Below are 20406 nucleotides of genomic sequence, written 5' to 3' on the forward strand. Positions count from 1 at the left end.
AAATGGAGAGTTGGAAGGAACTCCCAATGGCCATCTCATCTAAGCTTCTAAGCCTCTTAGCTTCCCGGTCACGCAGAGAGGGCATGCTATGGACCCCATCCGTAAAGGAATTCCACCTGGCGGGGTCCCGGAAGTGGGCCTTCTCCGCAGTAGCTCCCGCCCTTTGGAACATCCTTCCCCCAGAGACAAACCCACTCACTCCCGGACTTCCGCAAGAAGCTAAAAACTTGGTTTTGCCATCCTGCCTGGAGCAGGATGGGGAACAGCCATTCGTGGGGATGGCTAGCATCCTAGGACAATCTTTTATACACACGGACTGAAATGCAACTTTTAGCCATCTGGATTTCACTATATTTTGTCCTATTTTGTTTTTATTGTATACTCGTTATGTTTTTTATAGAGACGTTGAATTTTAAATTTTGTTCTTGTCCCTCCTTGCGGGGGGAGATGGGCGTAATAAAAACTTGACAGACAAACACACAAACAAATAAATAAGCAAGCTTCTGCAACGGGAAGAAGAACCATTGCCGCTATTGGAAAGGTGGTCGCCCAGCCTCTTCTGAAAAGCCTTCAGGGCTGGAGAGCCCACGACTTTTGCAGGCAGACGCCTCCACCGTCATACGGACCGTACTGTCAGGAAGACCTCATCTGCCAGCATCTCCCCGTGGGCAGGATTGTACCCTGTTGCTCCCCCACCCCCCAACGCCCCATCCGTCTCTTTCTCCCATCTACTTCCAAGGCCCACTCACATTTGGTATGTGTAGTCTTGCTCCCTGCCTGGATTTTGGAGACTTTGCTAAATTTATGGAGGTTTTTATTCCCAGTTGGTGTAATCCTGGAAGTTCCTGCCATGTTGGAGGGCTCTGGCTTGGCACCAGCTGAGATGCCAGAGACTTGATTAGCTGCGGGTCCCGGAGTCCCAGAACCGATGGCCATGACTTGGTCCTCTTTCTCCATCGGAGTCGTGGAAGCCATTGGTGGGACCGTGAGATAATCCATGGCGCTGATTGCCAGTTCCGCCCCTCAGACATCCAGCTGCTTTAGCAAATTCCTTTTGCTCTGTTGCCAACGGGGGACTCTCACGGAACAGAAGAGATGCCCTTGTTCCATCCAGGAGACCAGGAATTCTTTTGCGATGTCATAATTGGCCCAAGAAGCCATCGCAGCCATCAACGCTCTGCAGCTAAGGAGTCCCCAAGTTTCGGAGCTGGTGAACATGTTTGGGTGCTTGGAAAGAGATATGAGTCACTGTGCAAAACTGCGGCCAGGCAAGGTGGGGATGTTCAAGAGCACCCACTGACCAGGATGCAAGATGAATTTTCCCACTGCCACCAATGTTAGCCCTCAAGGATGTCCTCCCCATCTCAGATTCTGACATTTTTGTCTGGGCAGGGAAGCCCACCCCCAGCAAAGCTTGTGCTGAAGCCAACCCACCCCCACACCCCTTTTTTATTTTCTATGAATGCCAACAACAGACAGGTCAGCTTTCCATTTGACGTGGTGGTAACGAAAAGAATCTCAACAAAACTAAGATAAAATCTGATGGGCAGGGTCCAGGAAGAGGAGAGGTTGCAGGCCCCTTGGCAATCCTCATCTTTGTAGAAGTCCTTCCTGGCCAGAGCAAAGGACCACAGCTAGAGCTGTCAGGGATTCTGGGCGTTGATGTCCAAGACAGCTGGAAGAAGTCGGTTTAACCCAGGTTGAGGATGTTGGAATTATCAGAGGTCAACTCAGCGTTGTCTCATAAGCATAAGGGGGACTCTCTAGTAAAAACATCTCTATTGTGCTTGTGGGGGACGTGGTGGTGCTGTGGGTTAAACCACTGAGCTGCCGATCGGAAGGTCGGCGGTTCGAAACTGCGTGGCGGGGTGAGCTCCCGTCGCTCGTCCCAGCTCCTGCTCACCTAGCAGTTCGAAAACATGCAAATGTGAGTAGATCAATAGGTACCGCTTCGGCGGGAAGGTAACGGCGTTCCGTGTCGTCATGCTGGCCACATGACCCGGAAAAATGTCTACGGACAACGCCGGCTCCAAGGCTTAGAAACGGAGATGAGCACCGCCCCCTAGAGTCGGACACGACTGGACTTTACGTCAAGGGAAACCTTTACCTTTACTATTGTGCTTGTGGGATGTCACATGGGTCACCTGATTTCCACTTCCTCCTCCTTCTTGGTTTTGGGGATTAACAATCTCCATTTTTTGACCTCTTGGGCACACCTGCAAGCAGGAGGTGCTGCAGAGTGCAGCTCTTGTCCTCTCATCTCGCTTGCAGGCAGACTTTCTATTTCCATAGAAAGCGTCTACAAAGAACCAGTGATGAGCAAGTGCTTTCTACTGTGAAGCTGCTTGTATCCAGATCTACTGAATAAATGTAAGCTGCTTTTTTTCTCTCTTCATCTAACTACTGTGTGAAGGCTGAATTATTTTCTGAATGTAATTAAGCTTAACGTGCAAGCTTTGGTTCGTGCTTCTACTTTGCAAGATTGTTGTTAGCTGCTTGGAGTTCTTTTATTAACCTTTAAAAACTCCAGCAGAGGATGCCTAAGCCAATATACAGGTGCTGGTCTTCTCTTATGGGGGAATGAGAATTCCCCATGGTTTTGTTTTCCATGCAGGAGTTCCTGCTTGCTTGCAAAAATCTACAGCACGTGCAAAACCCCAACTTGGATCTGATGCTCAAACAAGGCAGTCCCTGGCATTAGGGGAATGAAGCTGCTGTTTTGGGCAGCTGAATGGGAAGGCTGCCAAACGGCATTAAATCCCTGCTAGCCAGGCAGAGAAGGCTGCAGGGAGCTGGCCCATGCATGAGAGACGGCTTGCGCAGGACAGACAGGGTGGCTGCAGGTTGGCAATGCTGCTACCCGTCAGGCTGCAAGGATTCGCAAGAGGAAACAAAGGCAAGCCGGGCTCCTATACTTCTCAAAGTTAGTTTTATTTTCAGATGGCCCAGGAGTACATGTCCAGAAGGCAGGGGTAGCTGGTGGCCCAGATGCGGTTTGGCTTCCTATTTTCCGCTTAGGTTGATTTTCGGAGATCCTCTAAGGACTCTGTCCTCCGATGCCTGAAACACAAAAATGTCAGAGGTTGGATATTAGAGACTCCCAAATATTAGGGAGCAGCTGGTTCACCTGTACGGCCTGCAGAAGGTTCCCTCTTCAGTTATTGGTACCTCTGGGTAGTGCTAAGGCAGACCCCTTCCTCAAATTCTGGAGGGCCATTGCCAATCGGTGCAGAGAATATTGGGCTAGACAGGTAGATTTCTATTGGAAGCTAAAACCTGAGGGCTGGAATCTTTTTTTCAGAATCATGAGGACTGGGAACTTATTTTATTTTTCAAACAACGCTGGTAAGCTTGGTAGCAGAGAATATGCTTTGCCTGCAAAACATTCCCAGTTCAGTCTCTGACTAGGATGATGATGATTAGATTGTTAACTCACCTTTTAAAATAAATTTTGGGCAACTCAAGGTGGCAAATATACCTGATACTCCTGCCTCTTATTTTCCACACAACAACCCTGTGAGGTGGATTGGGCTGAGAGAGGACTGGCCCAAGGTCACCCAGCCGGCCTCTATGGCTAAGGCAGGCCTAGAACTCACTGTCTCCTGGTTTCCAGGCCCGGATCTTTAACCACTGCACCAAACTATCTTTCAGTTTGAGAGAGGAACCCAATTTTATAAGGAATCTCTCTTCTTTGTTCAAACATAACTGCTTTAAAAACTGAAATAATATAATGATAAAATGCTCTCTCATGGGTCAACAGCAAACAAGGGCTGTTTGTGCCACCTGCTAATCCATGGTCAACTGAGCCAAGATTGACCGAGCTAACCCAAATGCCTGGCTTCACACAAAACACCAAACCACTAAACTATTCATATAAACACCAATCTAGAAATTAGCCTACCGCAAAGGCTGGATTTATTCATTGTGCCGGGCAATGGTTTGCGTAAAGACGGTTGACTGAATAAACCACAGTTGGCTGGGTTTATACAGCCAAAACAAGACAAATCACATTCTAGCTTTGTATGGCATGCAAATGTGGCCAAACGTGAAAATTATATTCTTATTATATTCCTATAATATAGGATCTTCAGCAAAGGATCGTTACCTTGTCGTGGTGCTGGAGCTTGAGCACCTCAATGATGCCGTGAGCTAAACCGTGAAGGGCCACCCAAGACGGGAAGGTCCTGACAGAGAGGTCAGACTAAATGCGATCCCCGGCGAAGGGAATGGCAACCCACCCCAGTATTCTTGCCGTGAAAACTCAATGGATCAGTACAACCAGAGATATGTCGGTATACCATCGGAAGATGAGAGAGACCCCCAGGTCGGAAGATGGTCAAAATGCTACTGGGGAGGAACCGAGGATGAGCTCAACTAGCCCCAGACGTGATGACGCAGCTAGCTCAAAGCCGAAAGGACGGCTAGCGGCCAACGGTGCTGGTGGTGGACGGCGAATCCCACGTTCTAAGGATCAACACACCATTGGAACCTGGAATGTAAGATCTATGAGCCAGGGCAAATTGGATGTGGTTATTGGTGAGATGTCAAGATTAAAGATCGACATTCTGGGCGTCAGTGAACTGAAGTGGACTGGAATGGGCCACTTCACATCAAATGACCACCAGATCTACTACTGTGGACAAGAGGACCACAGAAGAAATGGAGTAGCCTTCATAATTAATCGTAAAGTGGCTAAAGCAGTGCTTGGATACAACCCCAAAAACGACAGAATGATCTCAATTTGAATTCAGGGCAAGCCATCTAACATCACAGTGATCCAAATATACGCCCCAACCACAAATGCTGAAGAAGCTGAAGTAGAGCAGTTCTATGAGGATCTGCAGCACCTACTGGACAACACGCCTAAAAGAGATGTTATTTTCATCACGGGAGACTGGAATGCTAAGGTGGGCAGTCAAATGACACCTGGAATTACAGGTAAGCCTGGCCTGGGAGAACAAAACGAAGCAGGACATAGGCCGATAGAATTTTGCCAAGACAACTCACTCTGCATCACAAACACTCCCTTCCAACAACCTAAGAGACGGCTTTATACATGGACTTCACCAGATGGACAACGCCAAAATCAGATTGATTACATCCTTTGCAGCCAAAGGTGGCGGACATCTGTACAGTCGGTAAAAACAAGACCTGGAGCTGACCGTAGTTCCGATCACGAACTTCTTATTGCACAATTTAGGATCAGACTAAAGAGATTAGGGAAGACCCACAGATCAGCTAGATATGAGCTCACTAATATTCCTAAGGAATATGCAGTGGAGGTGAAGGATAGATTTAAGGGACTGGACTTAGTAGATAGGGTCCCGGAAGAACTCTGGACAGAAGTTGGCAGGATTGTTCAGGAGGCGGCAACAAAATACATCCCAAAGAAAGAGAAAACCAAGAAGGCAAAATGGCTGTCTGATGAGACACTAGAAGTAGCCCAAGAAAGAAGAAAAGCAAAAGGCAACAGTGATAGGGGGAGATATGCCCAATTAAGTGCAAAATTCCAGAGGTTAGCCAGAAGAGATAAGGAATTATTTTTAAACAAGCAACGCGCGGAAGTGGAAGAAGACAATAGAATAGGAAGGACAAGAGACCTCTTCCAGAAAATTAGAAACATTGGAGGTAAATTCCAGGCAAAAATGGGTATGATCAAAAACAAAGATGGCAAGGACCTAACAGAAGAAGAAGAGATCAAGAAAAGGTGGTAAGAATATACAGAAGACCTGTATAGGAAGGATAACAATATCGGGGATAGCTTTGACGGTGTGGTCAGTGAGCTAGAGCCAGACATCCTGAAGAGTGAGGTTGAGTGGGCCTTAAGAAGCATTGCTAATAACAAGGCAGCAGGAGACGACGGCATCCCAGCTGAACTGTTCAAAATCTTGCAAGATGATGCTGTCGAGGTAATGCATGCTATATGCCAGCAAATTTGGAAAACACAACAATGGCCATCAGACTGGAAAAAATCAACTTATATCCCCATACCAAAAAAGGGAAACACTAAAGAATGTTCAAACTATCAAACAGTGGCACTCATTTCACATGCCAGTAAGGTAATGCTCAAGATCCTGCAAGGTAGACTTCAGCAGTTCATGGAGCGAGAATTGCCAGACGTACAAGCTGGGTTTAGAAAAGGCAGAGGAACTAGAGACCAAATTGCCAATATCCGCTGGATAATGGAAAAAGCCAGGGAGTTTCAGAAAAACATCTATTTCTGTTTTATTGACTATTCTAAAGCCTTTGACTGTGTGGACCAGAACAAATTGTGGCAAGTTCTTAGCGGTATGGGGATACCAAGTCATCTTGTCTGCCTCCTGAAGAATCTGTATAACGACCAAGTAGCAACAGTAAGAACAGACCACGGAACAACGGACGGGTTTCCGATTGGGAAAGGAGTACGGCAGGGCTGTCTACTCTCACCCTACCTATTCAACTTGTACGCAGAACACATCATGCGACATGCTGGGCTTGAGGAATCCAAGGCTGGAGTTAAAATCTTTGGAAGAAACATTAACAATCTCAGATATGCAGATGATACCACTTTGATGGCTGAAAGTGAAGAGGAACTGAGGAGCCTTATGATGAAGGTGAAAGAAGAAAGTGCAAAAGCTGGTTTGCAGCTAAACCTCAAAAAAACCAAGATTATGGCAACCAGCTTGATTGATAACTGGCAAATAGAGGGAGAAAATGAAGAAGTAGTGAAAGACTTTGTATTTCTGGGTGCGAAGATTACTACGGATGCTGACTGCAGTCAGGAAATCAGAAGGCGTTTAATCCTTGGGAGAAGAGCAATGACCAATCTCGATAAAATAGTTAAGAGCAGAGACATCACACTGACAACAAAGGTCCGCATAGTTAAAGCAATGGTGTTCCCCGTAGTAACATATGGCTGCGAGAGCTGGACCATAAGGAAGGCTGAGCGAAGGAAGATGGATGCTTTTGAACTGTGGTGTTGGAGGACAATTCTGAGGGTGCCTTGGACTGCAAGAAGATCAAACCAGTCCATCCTCCAGGAAATAAAGCCAGACTGCTCACTTGAGGGAATGATATTAAAGGCCAAACTGAAATACTTTGGCCACATAATGAGAAGACAGGACAGCCTGGAGAAGGTGCTGATGCTGTGGAGAGTGGAGGGCAAAAGGAAGAGGGGCCGACCAAGGGCAAGATGGATGGATGACATTCCGGAGGTGACGGACTCGTCCCTGGGGGAGCTGGGGGTGTTGACGACCGACAGGAAGCTCTGGCGTGGGCTGGTCCGTGAAGTCACGAAGAGTCGGAAGCGACTAAACGAATAAACAACAACAATAATATAGGATACAATAGAATGTTATATTCCTGTTATGCTCTGTGGTAATTAGTTGGGCCAACACAGATGAAGCCTAGCTAGGTGGCAGCAGCACCTTGGTTCATCTCCAAAACCTAAGCAGGACCAGCTAAGCACATGGATGGAAGACCACTAGGAAATCCCAATATTTGACTGAAATGACCAGTACTAAACGGGATGGATGCAGAGTGCTCTGCTTCATGGAAGAGGCAGGCTTCCAGTCCCGTACATCCAAAAGAGTGCAAGGAAAAGATCCTGGCAATCATCTAATCTTGCTGACTGTCTTTATAGATGCAGAGGCTGTGACTGCAGAACAATGAAAACGATGGCGCAGAATCTGCATGGCCAGCAAGTTTCTGTCACCTTCTGGACCCATTTAAAAAGGGCATCAGGATTTTCTATGCCACCAGGGCCAGATTAAGGCCAACTGATGCCCTAAGCACAGCCGAACAATGGTGCCCCTTGGCCCTTCTATCGCTTAACTGACCAGACATTAAGACTCAAATAAGGGTTGAAAACTAAAGTCAAGGGTGGCAGTGAAAGAGTTAAGGGCACACTTGCTAGGGGGAAATATTCTGTGGGGCCCCACTTTCCTTGATGCTCTGAGCATGGGCTTAGTTTGATTACTGGTACATGGGAATGACCTTGGGAGACAGGAGGGAGAGCCACAGACGTCTATCTTGCTGGCTGGGGAATTCTGGGAGTTGAAGTCCACACCTCTTTGAGTTGCCAAGGTTGAGAAACACTGATTTATTGGATTCGTATGAATACAACAAAACGACAATTTAAAAGTATCTCAGCCTACAGAAGGAGCGAGGGCGTGGGAAAAGCTTCAGGGGGGACCCTCCCTAGTTTTCCGGAGAGTAAAAGGAAAGGAGGGGAGAAATATTTTCAGTCTTGCAAGGTTCTGTTAATGGAACCTTACAATAAAGATAGAGCTAGTACTCCTGGGTGTGCCTCTTGTCTGGACTACCTTGCAGGGCATGATTACTGCAGCGAGATTAGATTACTATATGTGCAGAGATGGAAAGATTCAACACTACCCACGACAGAGGGATGGTTGGTGAAGTTGGCAGATTTTGCTGAAATTGATAAATTGACTTCGATTAGAGAAAAGACACTATCTACCTTTACTGGTGACTGGAAGCCTCTTATAAATGAAAGAAGTCAACTTGTGATTTACGGTGTTGATGATTAGACAGGACAGATTACAGAAAGAAGAGTGATATGATGTATTGTTAGAGAGCGCGGTTAAAATACATTCTATTTATAACTGCTGTGAAGAATATTGGAAGCCATTTCTTTATATATTCCCTTTCTTTCTTTTCTATTTTTCTTCAACTTTTGTTCTTTTCTTGCGCTTTCTGCTTTTTCTTTGATTTCCTTCTTTTCCCCTTTTCTTGCTTTATATTAGTTTGGGTTAGTTTTGTCTTCTTGCTTAAAAGCTTTAATGAAGAATACTTTTTAAAAACGAACTATTGCGCAGGGCTAACAGGCCGCACCCCACCCCACCCCACCCCACCGCATCCCACCCCACCCCACCCCACCCCACCCCACCGCATCCCACCCCACCCCACCCCACCCCACCCCACCCCACCCCACCCCACCCCACCCCACCCCACCGCATCCCAGCAGCCTTACATGACTTTGACTCCATATTTGCCCGAAGACTGACGAGCAGCATGCTTCCACAGCATGTCTTCGTCGATGCCCAGGGCAGACAAGACTTGGGAGAAGCGGCGCTCCACTGCCTGGCGGGCATTTGCCTGCAGAAGAAAGAGGCTCGCGTCAATGTTTGTACCGAAGGCAGCCGTGCTACCAAAACCAAGCAAACAAGCAAAGCTCAGCTAGACGATCTTTTAGGAGCCACTTTTGCAAGCTTGAGAGAGCTCTCTTGCAAAAAGGCTGAATGCCTTAAAAAAGAAGATGATTCTTAAAAATCACGTTTTGGCTGGGTCCCAAATGCTCTGCTTAAAATTATTTGACTTATTATAGCTTATTAAATGGCCAGGCTCATGCAGCAGCTGAAGCCATCGCTTATAAACCACAGCAGATGAGTTCAGACAACACCTTAAGCTCAAACCTGGTGATGTTAATCATGGTTCCATTGCTTATTTTTTTTTACCTTGCTGCTGGTTATGTATTTTAGTTTCCCTGTTGTCAATTTCACATTATTTGAATAAAATTAAAAAAAAAAAACTTTGAATAAAACAAAGAAATACACAGTGAACAAAACAAAGAAATGAAATGAAATGAAATGAAATGAAATGAAGAAATCCCCTGTTATTTAGAATATGTGATCTGGGTGCACAGAACAGCTGGCTGGGGAATTCTGGGAGCTGAAGTCCACACCTCTTCAAGTTGCTAAGACTGAGAAGCACTGATTTATTGGATTCGTATGAATATCATCAGAAACAGCACTGCCTGTGTGGGGGTTGGGGGGCAAAGGGAAGCCAGACTTTGTGACACCACAAGGAAGCTCTGCCCCTTCTACATCGGTCGCCATCTCGTCCACCTGCCCCAAAGGGGAGGAGCTTGCAGCGGAACCCTGCAACACTGTGGTGGGTGCCAAAGGTAAGCTGGCTTGTTGAGAACTGAGCAGGTTGTGTGAACCCAGCTAGGGATTCTCCCTTGGCTGCAACCCTGGCAGGATCTGACCCAGAGAAGCCGGGCGGGAGTTGGGTGCTCCATTGCTGGAGGTTTTTGTAACGATCCACACACTCAAGCATTCACTCAAAGACCGTTCTGAGACTTGGGTTCTAGTAACTGTTTAATGAAGCGAAGCGTCTGGTACAAAGCAAAGTTGCGAATGGCTTCTTTCCCGCGCGTTCTACAATTTAAAATTCACATTCTCTACTTTTCCCCCTTCTACCCATCAAAGCATGTATTCCCCCCTTTGCCACCAGATGGCCCGGATGGTACTTGGCCGGATGGCCTTGGGCAATAAATGCCTAGTCTAAACAAACAAATTCACACTCCAGGTTAACACCCCCTCCCTTCTGGTGCTTCTCTGTCTGTTGACACGGGTTCAATGAAGATGGATGCGAGTCCGATTAGGATGTTCTGAGGACATTGTGATCAGGGAGTATGACAGTTTTCATGAAAAGATTGAACAACCGTTTGTCCGAGATGGTATGAGGACTCCTGCTGTGGGCAGGGGGGTTGGACTAGAGGACCTCCAAGGTCCCTCCCAACCCTAGGATTCTATGGTTCTATGGTAACTCCACGGCTGGCTTTGAACCCAGGTCGCCCCAGCCACGAGGTCTGTTCCTGCCCACACACCTGCATGACCCTCTCAAAGAGGTACGGGCGGCTCTCGACACGGTCTTGCATCTCCTGCAGCTGGATCATGTATTCTTCCACGCGCTGTTTCTCTTGCCTCCTGCGCAGGACACGGAAAGAAGGTGGTGTTGGGCCAAGCGGGCATTCCTCTCCATTTTGAAAAGAAATCTGGACCCAGTTACTCATGATTCAACAACCAAGGGCAATTTTTAAAATATTTTTTTAATTGCTTTTAAATGAATAACAAAACAAGAAAAACAAAACAAAACACAAGGATGATAATACAGATGGAGATTCATACATCATCATAGAGAGGAAAAAAACATAAAAAGTGTTTTACAAAAAAGTGAAAAAAGTGCAACAACAATAAAAAAGAAAAAAACATTGTATAATCTGACATTATAGCAGTAACCAGTTACAATTCTATACAGGTAGTCCTCACTTAACGACCACAATTGGGATTGGCATTTCGGTTGAAAAGTGAAGTGGTCATTAAGTGAATCAGACCAGATTTTACTACCTGTTTGTGGCAGTCGTTAAGTGAATCACTGCATTTGTTAAATGAACCATGTTGTCGTTAAGTGAATCATGCAGTTCCCCATTGATTTTGCATGCCGGAAGCTAGCTGGGAAGCTTGAAAATGGTGATCACATGACCGTGGGATGCTGTGATGGTAGTAAATGTGAACCAGTTGCCAAGTGCCTGAATTGCAATTGTGTGACAGTGGGGACACTATGACGGCCATAAGTGTGAGGACCAATCGTAAGTCGGTTTTTCCAGCACGTTCTAAGTCCGAACCATTACTAAATGAATGGTCGTGAAGCAAGGACTACCTGTATATACTGTCTAACAGAAATGTTATTCAAGAACATATATAAATGTATTAGAAATATATATCTTCTAATCATATCTAAGGGGATGCGGTGGCGCTGCAGGTTAAACCGCTGAGCTGCTGAGCTTGCCGATCAGAAGGTCGGCGGTTCGAATCCGTGTGATGGGGCGAGCTCCCGTTGCTAGTCCCAGCTCCTGCCAACCTAGCAGTTCGAAAACATGCCAATGTGAGTCGATTAATAGGTACCGCTTCGGCGGGCAGGTGACGGCGTTCCGTTTAGTCATGCCGGCCACATGACCACGGAGGAAGTGTCTACGGACAAACGCCGGCTCTTCGGCTTTGAGACGGAGATGAGCACCGCCCCCTAGAGTCGGACACGCCTGGACTTAATGTCAAGGGAAACCTTTACCTTTACCTTTAATCATATCTAATCACTATCATTTTTTTTAACTTACTGTAATTTGTATAAACGAGTCCCGTATTTCATCATATTTATCCACACAAAGTCTACGGCTATCGGCAGTCCGCTCATAAGTGGCAAGCGCAATCAGATAAACATCCGGGGGCAACTTAATCAATTAACTGGGGTTTGAATGCTTTAACAGGGGGCACTTAATAAGGATGTGAGGTCACAAAGTGCCACTAAGCCATGGCTTATTGAACAAACCTTAGAAATTTTACTTACAAATTTCATCGTAAGCCGCCCAGAATCATGTATGTGAGGTGGGCGGCTATATAAACCAAATAAATAAATAAATAAAAAAATATTAAAAAAATAAAATGCATTATTTTATTTTTAAAAAAAATAAATAAAATTCAAACCTTTTTTTAAAAAATTGGTAGGATTTGGAAGGGGAAGAACATCAACACCCTCATCACAACATCTCCCAAACGACACAAGCTGTGACTTTGTTGCAACATCATGCAAACAGCACAAATCACATCATATCATGCAAACAACACGAATTATATACTGTATGCCAATTGGATCTGGATCTAGCTGCTCAGAATGACAAAGCAAATGTCATTTGTACAAAGACATAATGGTGTGTAAGATACCATTACAGGTAGTCCTTGCTTAACAACCATTCATTTAGTGACAGTTTGGACTTACAACGGTGCTGGGAAAAATGACTTATGACCGGTCCTCACACTTACGGCTGTCCTAGTGTCCCCCCCCAGTCACATGATCGTGATTTGGGCACTTGGCAACTGGTTTGTATTTTTGATCATCACAGCATGCTATGGTCACATGATCAATGTTTTCAACCTTCCCGGCCAGCTTCTGGCAAGCAAAATCAACGGGGAACCGCGTGATTCGCTAAACGACCACGTTCGCTTAATGCCTGCAGTGATTCGCTTAATGATCACTGCAAAAAAGGTCGTAAAATCGGGTTGGATCTGCTTAATGACCGCTTTGCTTAGCAACCAAAATTCCAGTCCCCATTGTGGTCTTTAAGTGAGGACTACCTGTATGGCTTCTGCTGGATGCCTAATATACTAATACACTCTGGCATAAGTCATGGTTAAAACCTCATCAGCTGCATTTTGCACACCGCATGAAACCAGAAGCCAAACACAAAATAGAGCAACAGCCACAAGGACTGTGCAAATTCACTGTGCAAATTCAGGCACTATTTTTCCTAGCATCCAACTTGACTTGGCAAAGACATTTTCCTGGCACCCAAAAGTTTGAAAGATTCGCTTCAGCTCATGCCTTGAATCAAGGTCGCTTCTTGAAATGGGTTCCTCACAGATCTGTTTTCTCTTGTGTTTTGGGGGTTGGTGCCACAAGTGTCAGCTAGAGCTGAGACCCTGGATGCCACTGCTTTCATCCAGAACCCACGTTCCAAATCTCTGGGGGCTGCATCAGGCACCCCATGACACATGAGCTTCATAATACCACTATTACCTTTTTCAGGGTGCCTTATGAGCCCCACCATCCCGCTCATGAGCATAGAATAATATCTCTGCCGAATCGAGTTCAGCTTGCTTGTTTGTTTACCTTCATGGACATACTCATGCAGGTTTTTGGAAACAGTCTGCCCTTGCCTCCTTCTGGGACTTGAGCTAATTTTTCAACTTCCCACCCTAGCCTCCACCCCTGGGATTTCCTAGTGGTCTCCCATCCAAGTACCAAAATAAGCGTCTTCATCCAGTGGGTGGTTAAACTCAGAAAGACATTCTGGAGAGGGGGTCAAGCTACCTCACCTGAGCTCTTCCCGCCTTCTCTGGACGGACCCAGCAGAGCGTCCTGGGGTCTGGTAAGTAGCCAGGCACTTGGCCACCTCCTTCTGCATGTGCTGCGCCCTCAATCTGCGCAGCTCCGCCCGCCGTTTCTCCTGCTGTTCTCGCCGTTCCCATTCCAGCAAAAGCATCCTAGCCAGAGAGACTGGAGTCATGGGGGAAATGCTCCAAGAACGGAGCTAAGAGAGGAGAGGCCGATATTGGAGGGGGCTGGCCAGACATCTGCTGGCAAAGCCACTTAGGAGGAAGCGTGGGGTCTTCCAAGCCAAGTCTGAGCGATGGCTAAGCTCTAGGGCCTCTCTCAACGGATAAGAGGCAGAAATGTGAGAAATTGCAGACTAACTGAAGAGAGGCCATCGCCCACCTCCACTTTAGGGCAAAGGAGTCCCAAGCTGCTTTGCACTCAACCAGAGAGCCATTTGAAGGACAAGGGAAAACGAAACAGGGGATGGATGACAACAGCAGGCCTTCCCCAAGATCGCTCTTCTCCGATTTTAATTTCAGTATACAGCATATTCCGGAGGTTTTACACACAAGCACCAGGAAGGAGCACGCAACAGGTTTCAACCTTACTGGGACTCATCTGGGACGTGCAGCCATTACACTGATGGCTATAATGGCTCACTATAACCCAGAGAGTATCTGAGTTTGCCAAACAGGCTAACCATCATGAGTTAGCCTGCTTGGCAAACTCGGATACTGTCTGGGTTATAGTTAATCACAACTAAAGTAGAGTTTATTAGTAACTTGAACTACAAAGGAAACATCTTTATTTTAGTTATCAGCTCAACGTAGAGATGATTTCTATCCAACTTCTCCAGCTGACAAGTTGGCGAGTTTGTAGTTTCCTCCTTATGTCACTACTATTTTTATTCGTCTGGTACCCAGGGCATACCTGGGTGATCTTTGTTTTGATTTTTTGGGGTGAGGAGAGCAGCCCACAAGCATACCTGTTGGCTTCCTGTCTTTTATCAGAAGCCTTGGTGGTCATCACTTGAGGGACCATAGATGGTTCAAAATCTGGGCAAGACTGGGCCCTCCAGTCTATGCCCCAGCGCTGCCGGAGGTCCTGAAACAAATCTTCTTGGTCTTTCTTTTCCTCATCTTCCGAAAGAGGCTGAGAGCTGCTGGAATGAAGGTGGAAGGGCTTGCAGACGGTCAGTTTTCCTGGAAGAGGCAGAGAAAATGGACGTTATGGAACGTCTCCCTGAGGAGGGAGGTGGTGTGACGGAGCTCAGAGCGGGGGGGAAAGAGAACGCGTTCCAGACTGATACAGGAAGTCTCAGCCTGCTTAGCGTGGGAAGTGCGGGAGGGCCTGAGAAGAAGGTCAGGCTGGCACCGCCTTAGTTTCCCAGGGGTATTTTTCCCTGTGGCTCAGAGAAGGAAACCTTAGTCTGGCAAGATTCTGTGTACGGCAGAAGCAATAGAGAACTAGAGTTAGAACTTCAACTCAGCGTTGTTTCTTTGCCGATTGCCCTGACAACGGAAGTATTCATCTGGCAAGCAAAGAGGGCATTTAAAGAATGGGAGTTGCTTAAACAGAATCTTTATTTTATTTATTTATTTATCAAATTTGTCACCGCCCATCTCCTCCAACCGGAGGGACTCTGGGCGGTTTACAACAACCTTCCTGTTTGGAAGGGAATGCTAGGGGCCCACTTGCTTAAAGAAGGCAGAGGGAACGGGAGCCCACAGACCAGCATTCGTCCCCGAGATCTGGGCATCCCTGAATCTGGACATCCTCAATGTTCAGCCAAGCTGCAAAGGCCTGGCTTTTTCAACAAGCATTTGGCGGTTGAGCAACACCAGGCATGGGATCAGTTCTTTTAACTTGCTCTGCTTAAATATGATGCTTTAATTACCCTACCTTATTATTGCATAAGGTGTTTATGTACGCAAGCTGCTTCTGAGTTGTTCAAATGGGTTGGGATATACAGGTAGTCCTTGCTTAATGACCACAGATGGGACCAGAATTTTGGTTGCTAAGCAAAGTGGTCATTAAGCAAATTTGACACGATTTTACGACCTTTCCTGCAGCAGTCGTTAAACAAATCACTGTGGTCTTTAAGTGAACCATGAGGTCATTAAGTGAATCATGCATTTCCCCATTGACGTTGCTTGCCAGAAGCCAGCCAGGAAGGTCAAAAATTGTGATCACGTGGACCACGGGATGCTGCAATGGTCGTAAATGCAAACTGGTTGCCAAGCGCCCAAATCGTGATCATGTGACCGCAGGAATGCTGCAACGGTCGTTAAGTCAGTTTTTTCAGCACCGTCGTTAAGTCCAAGCCCTCACTAAACTAAGCAAGGACTACCTGTAAACATAAAGAAACAAATAAAATGTATGGTTTGCTCTCTGTCCCCACTCCCTAGCTTATCCCTACGAAAGAGAGAATATTATGTTTGCAGGAAAGGGAGAGTCCTCAAGTGTCAGCCTTACCAGGTAGACCAGACAGGAAACATGACCAGGTAAGTTAATTCTACCTTATTGTAAAGCTACATTGACAGAATCTTGCAAGTCTGAAAGTACAATTCTCCCACCACCCCTGGTCTCCTTCACAGCCCGAGAAACGAGGGAGGGTCCCTTCTGAGCCTCTTTCTCCTCCCATTATGCAGCCGAGGGCTAAGCCGCCTCTTATCTGACCGTTCCCTTTGCTGCGTCTCTTTGCCCCGTCTCCCAAGGCCTTTCCCACACACCATTACATCATCCTCTCATCCTGGCAAATGAATGAGATAAGGGGGCTTTCAAGTTCCGATATTCACACCATATCAGCCTGGAGGAAGTCAGAGGAAGAAGAAAACAGCTGCGCTGCAGATTCAAACACTGCTTTTGCATTGTGGGGTTCAACTGCGGCTCATGCTGGCTGGGGAATTCTGGGAGTTGAAGTCCACCCCTCTTAAAGCATGCTGGCCGGGGAATTCTGGGAGTCGAAGTCCACACCTCTTAAAATTGCCACGGTTGAGAAACGCTGCTTTCTATCCTTCACCTGGCTGCTTGCCCCCCTTCCCCACCCCATGTGTGGCCCTCATAAGCCCCTGCTATCCATGGGGGTCTCCTGCACCCACCTTGCTCTTTCCTCTGCTCCAGCTGCTCTTGGAAGTGCCTCTGCAGATGCTTGAAGTTGGGCACCCGCCGATTAATGATGGGCTTGAACGTCGGCTCCTCCTTGGGAGTTGGGGGCCGAGCCTTGGGCTTCCTTTTCTCCTTCTGCGGGCCAGGTTCTTCGGGCTCCGTGGCCAAGCAGAGAAGCTCTGCTTGGAGCTTCTCTTCCAGCAACCTGAGGGAGGGGCGTTTTCCTTGCTGGAGTCCCTGCCCTTCAAGGGCCAGGAGCTGCTGGGTGAGGTGGAGCCAACGCCAACGTTCCTGGCGCAACTGATGCTTCCGGGCTTCTGACCGGGCTTCCATCTTCCAGAAGAGTGGCAAGAGAGAGCCTCTGGGAAGCAGGCCCGAGTGAGGATGGTGCTTCTGGGGGGTTCCAGAAGCCTTGAAGACTTCCAAGCAGTGGCTGTCTTTGGGAGCTGGGGAGCCCAAGGACAAGGGGGGGTTGCCAGGGGGCTCCCGGTGGCTGTCGGTAGAAGCCCGCGGCAAGGTCAACTTCTTGGCCTTATCCAAAACACGGTCTTGGTAGACAGCCTGGCCTTTGATGGAAAAGCTCTCCCACATCCAGTGGAAAGGGAAGGACCCTGGGCGAGGTGGCTTGGCGCTTTCGGGCTGCGGGGATGCATTGCTCTGGTCCTGAGGGACAGGTTCCAGCTGCCTAGGGGGAAGCAGTGCTAAGATCAGACACAGGGGGTCAACCAGACCAGAATCCCAACCAGATGAGCTGATTCTACTTTACTGTAAGGCTACGTTGACAGAATCTGGCAAGTCTGAAAGTACAATTCTCCCGTTGTCTCCTTTACAGCCCAAGAAACCAGGGAGGGTCCCTTCTGAGCTTTCTCTGCTCATTATGCAGCTGAAGGCTAAGCCCTCTCTTATCTGACTGCTCCCTTGGCAGTATCTCTTAGCCCCATCTCCCAAGGTCTTTCCCACATACCACCACACCTGCCTCCACATATCTGAGCTCTTTCCATAGATCTACACAAGTCCCTGGCAATTGGCCTTAAGTTCCTGGAGGATCCCCAATCCACAGTCATGGCCTGCCACTGAATTTCAAAAAGGGGCCTTGCCCAGGATTAACTGGAGATGTCAGGAGATGAACAGCAGGGACTACAGCATTACAGTATAGCTCTTTTCCATATTGGGCTAGTGTCAGGGTCAGGAAGAGATTGTGGGAAAGCTAGAAAAGAGAAGCAAGCAAGGAATAGGTGAGCCTGTTGGTAGCTTCTCTGATAAACAGCAGTTCAGCCCAGGTGGCCAGAAAGCTAGGAAGAAGCGTTTCAAATTGATTTGGCACTTTCAAGAGACCTTGCCTGAAATCTGTCTATTTCTAGCTTCCTTGATCTTTCCCAGCTGAGCAGGTTTGACATATCAAAGTTATTTGGCTTTCAACCAGCTCAGCTAACTTGTTCGTTTGCCCTGTTACATGCTCTTTTTCTGGCAGCACCTCTCAGGCTGCTAATCATTTCCCATCACCTGCTAACCTCTGTTCGAACTGAGGATGTTGAACTCAGGACCTGACTTCCCCAAGGAATCATAAATCCTCGTTTTGCTGTCCATGAGCAGCTAGATACTTCCGAAACAAGCTGGGCCAAGAGACTGATATGAGCATTGATTGCACTGGAGTTGGGCGGCCAATACATTTAAATAATAATAATAATTTTATTTATCAAATTTGTCCCTGCCCATCTCCTCCCACTAGAGGGACTCTGGGCGGTTGGTTAATAATTATAATAATAAATATTATTTCCGATCTTGCCCAATTTCGTGATCCACAAAACTTGCCTGTTTAAGTCTTGATCAGGCTCGACATCTGAGGCTTCACTGACATTTGGGCCAGCTTGTTCAGGCTCCCAGCAACTTTTCTGGACAGGGCGAAGGGTTCTCTTTTTGTTCCGTTTCATACAGATAAGCATTCCATCCCCAGCATCCAGGTAGTCCTCCTGAGTCAATGACAGAGAAAGATGCCATTCCTAGCACTCTTGGGAAATTTTACCTTTATTCAATTTTAAAGGAGACAGTGCCAGCTCCCGGCCGTATATCATCAAGGTGTGCGACGCTTTCATTCGGGGGAGAAAACAATCTCACAAGAGAAAAACAACATCAAACTTTATTTAAAAACCAATCAAAAGATAGGATACATGAAGCATGATTTTACAAAAATACACACAAGGCCATCAGCAGGCCACAAGATGATGCTGGCCTGCTATAATTAGTGCTCTCAGGAGAAATTACTGTCAACTATGTAACAGCAAGAACTCAGCAAGAATTCTTGAATACCGTCTGCAATGTGACAAAATGCCCAACAAGCACAAAATAATAATAATAGAAGCTTCTAACACAGAGACACATAGTGCATATAAATCCAAGGATGCAAATTCCTGGCTAAAAGCCCTCACCTATTTCTAGACCCTGTCTGTCTTCCTGGGAATGAGAGCTAGCTGGGGGGCTACATCCCAACACATTGGTTAAAACAATTCTGGCTTGTAATACAATGTGTGAATCCAGGCATGATGCAACGTTTTATTTCAGGTCAGGTCATTTTGCAAATCCGCCCATTATAAATTGCAGTGCCCAGCTTAGTGCAAAGGTGGACCACCTTTGTGGGGAGAAGCAAATTTGGAATTTTGAGAGCGCGTGGTGGGTGCCCTCACAAAATGGCTGCCACGGGAGAGTTGCCTATTCATGAAAGAACTACCACAGCAGACACAGTTACTGACAACACATTCAGTGGCTAGGTTTACACACCAAGCTTCATTTGGTGATAGAGTTAGAGGATAGAGTCCATTTTCTGAATTTACACAATACAATGAAAGGTAAAACTTACCAAAAAGATTTTCACATTACAGGTTAAGTCAGAAAAAAAAACCCTAACTCAGGTTAAAACTATCCCATCTTAACATGTGGTGCAAATGCAACTGGCCGAGATAAAGGTGTTGTGTGACTGATTCATGGGGTTGATACATAGGGATAAAATTAAGGGAGGTTCCCGTGTAAACCACCTTGAGCAGTTAGGATAGAAATCGAATGAATGAACGAACGCAGACATTGACCAGATAAATTAGCTAGGGGTACCTTTATAATTTGCCTACAAATCAGTATAACTCTGGAGATCAGTGTTTCCCTTGAGAGACTCCTGTATTTTAATGAAAAGCTTCTGTAAAAAGCATTAAAGGAACAGGGAACTTGGTGGGCACCAACGAGATGTCCAGGAAGATGTGGGTGCTCTGGCTACTCCTTGGCCCACCCCTAGCTTAATGTACTGGGTAGACCCAGCCATTGCTGGTTAGTTAAGACAAATGAGAGCTTTCTGCAAGGGATAAACCCATACCCCATGACAGTAGAGCCAGGCCAATCCAAGCTACCTGCTGTGATGGGGAATTTTCTGAAAGAAGACCCAAAAGTCGGACCTGGCCCTTTGGTTCATAGATGGTGCCGGCGGTCCGGGTGATGGGATCCACGGAGGGCTTGATACAGGCATTGGTCAGCACAGACTGGCGATGAGGGTTCAACATGGTGCCCACGACAACATGGAAGAGTCCTGGTCACTCTCTGGTTACCAAAGCAACTGGCTTTCTTCCAGAACAAGTCCAGCCAAAGCAGAGGGTTCTGGAA

The 20406-nt window shown here is 46.8% G+C and overlaps 1 protein-coding gene across 1 annotated transcript; it reads right to left on the reverse strand.

The window, feature by feature from the left end:
• Positions 1-2914: 2914 nt before the first annotated feature.
• On the reverse strand, positions 2915-20332 carry TSGA10IP (testis specific 10 interacting protein). Its single transcript, XM_063317102.1, has 8 exons — positions 20157-20332; positions 18573-18734; positions 16758-17445; positions 14642-14858; positions 13656-13823; positions 10613-10712; positions 8972-9096; positions 2915-3060 (listed from the first exon to the last, which is right to left on the reverse strand). The coding sequence occupies exons 1-8, from the start codon at positions 20304-20306 to the stop codon at positions 3015-3017; spliced, it is 1656 nt and encodes a 551-aa protein (XP_063173172.1). The 5' UTR covers positions 20307-20332; the 3' UTR covers positions 2915-3014.
• Between the last annotated feature and the right edge of the window lie 74 nt (positions 20333-20406).

The sequence above is a fragment of the Candoia aspera genome, chromosome 17 (assembly GCF_035149785.1).
Source record: "Candoia aspera isolate rCanAsp1 chromosome 17, rCanAsp1.hap2, whole genome shotgun sequence".
Lineage (NCBI taxonomy): Eukaryota > Metazoa > Chordata > Lepidosauria > Squamata > Boidae > Candoia > Candoia aspera.

Excerpts from the sequence above, each read along its gene's own strand:
- TSGA10IP (XM_063317102.1), bottom strand. The coding sequence starts at position 20,306 with ATGTTGAACCCTCATCGCCAGTCTGTGCTGACCAATGCCTGTATCAAG. Across the intron at positions 17,446-18,572 it reads ATCAAGACTTAAACAGGCAA|CTGGAACCTGTCCCTCAGGA; the intron begins GTTTTGTGGATC and ends CCCCCTAGGCAG. Across the intron at positions 14,859-16,757 it reads GGAGCAGAGGAAAGAGCAAG|GAAAACTGACCGTCTGCAAG; the intron begins GTGGGTGCAGGA and ends TGCCTCTTCCAG.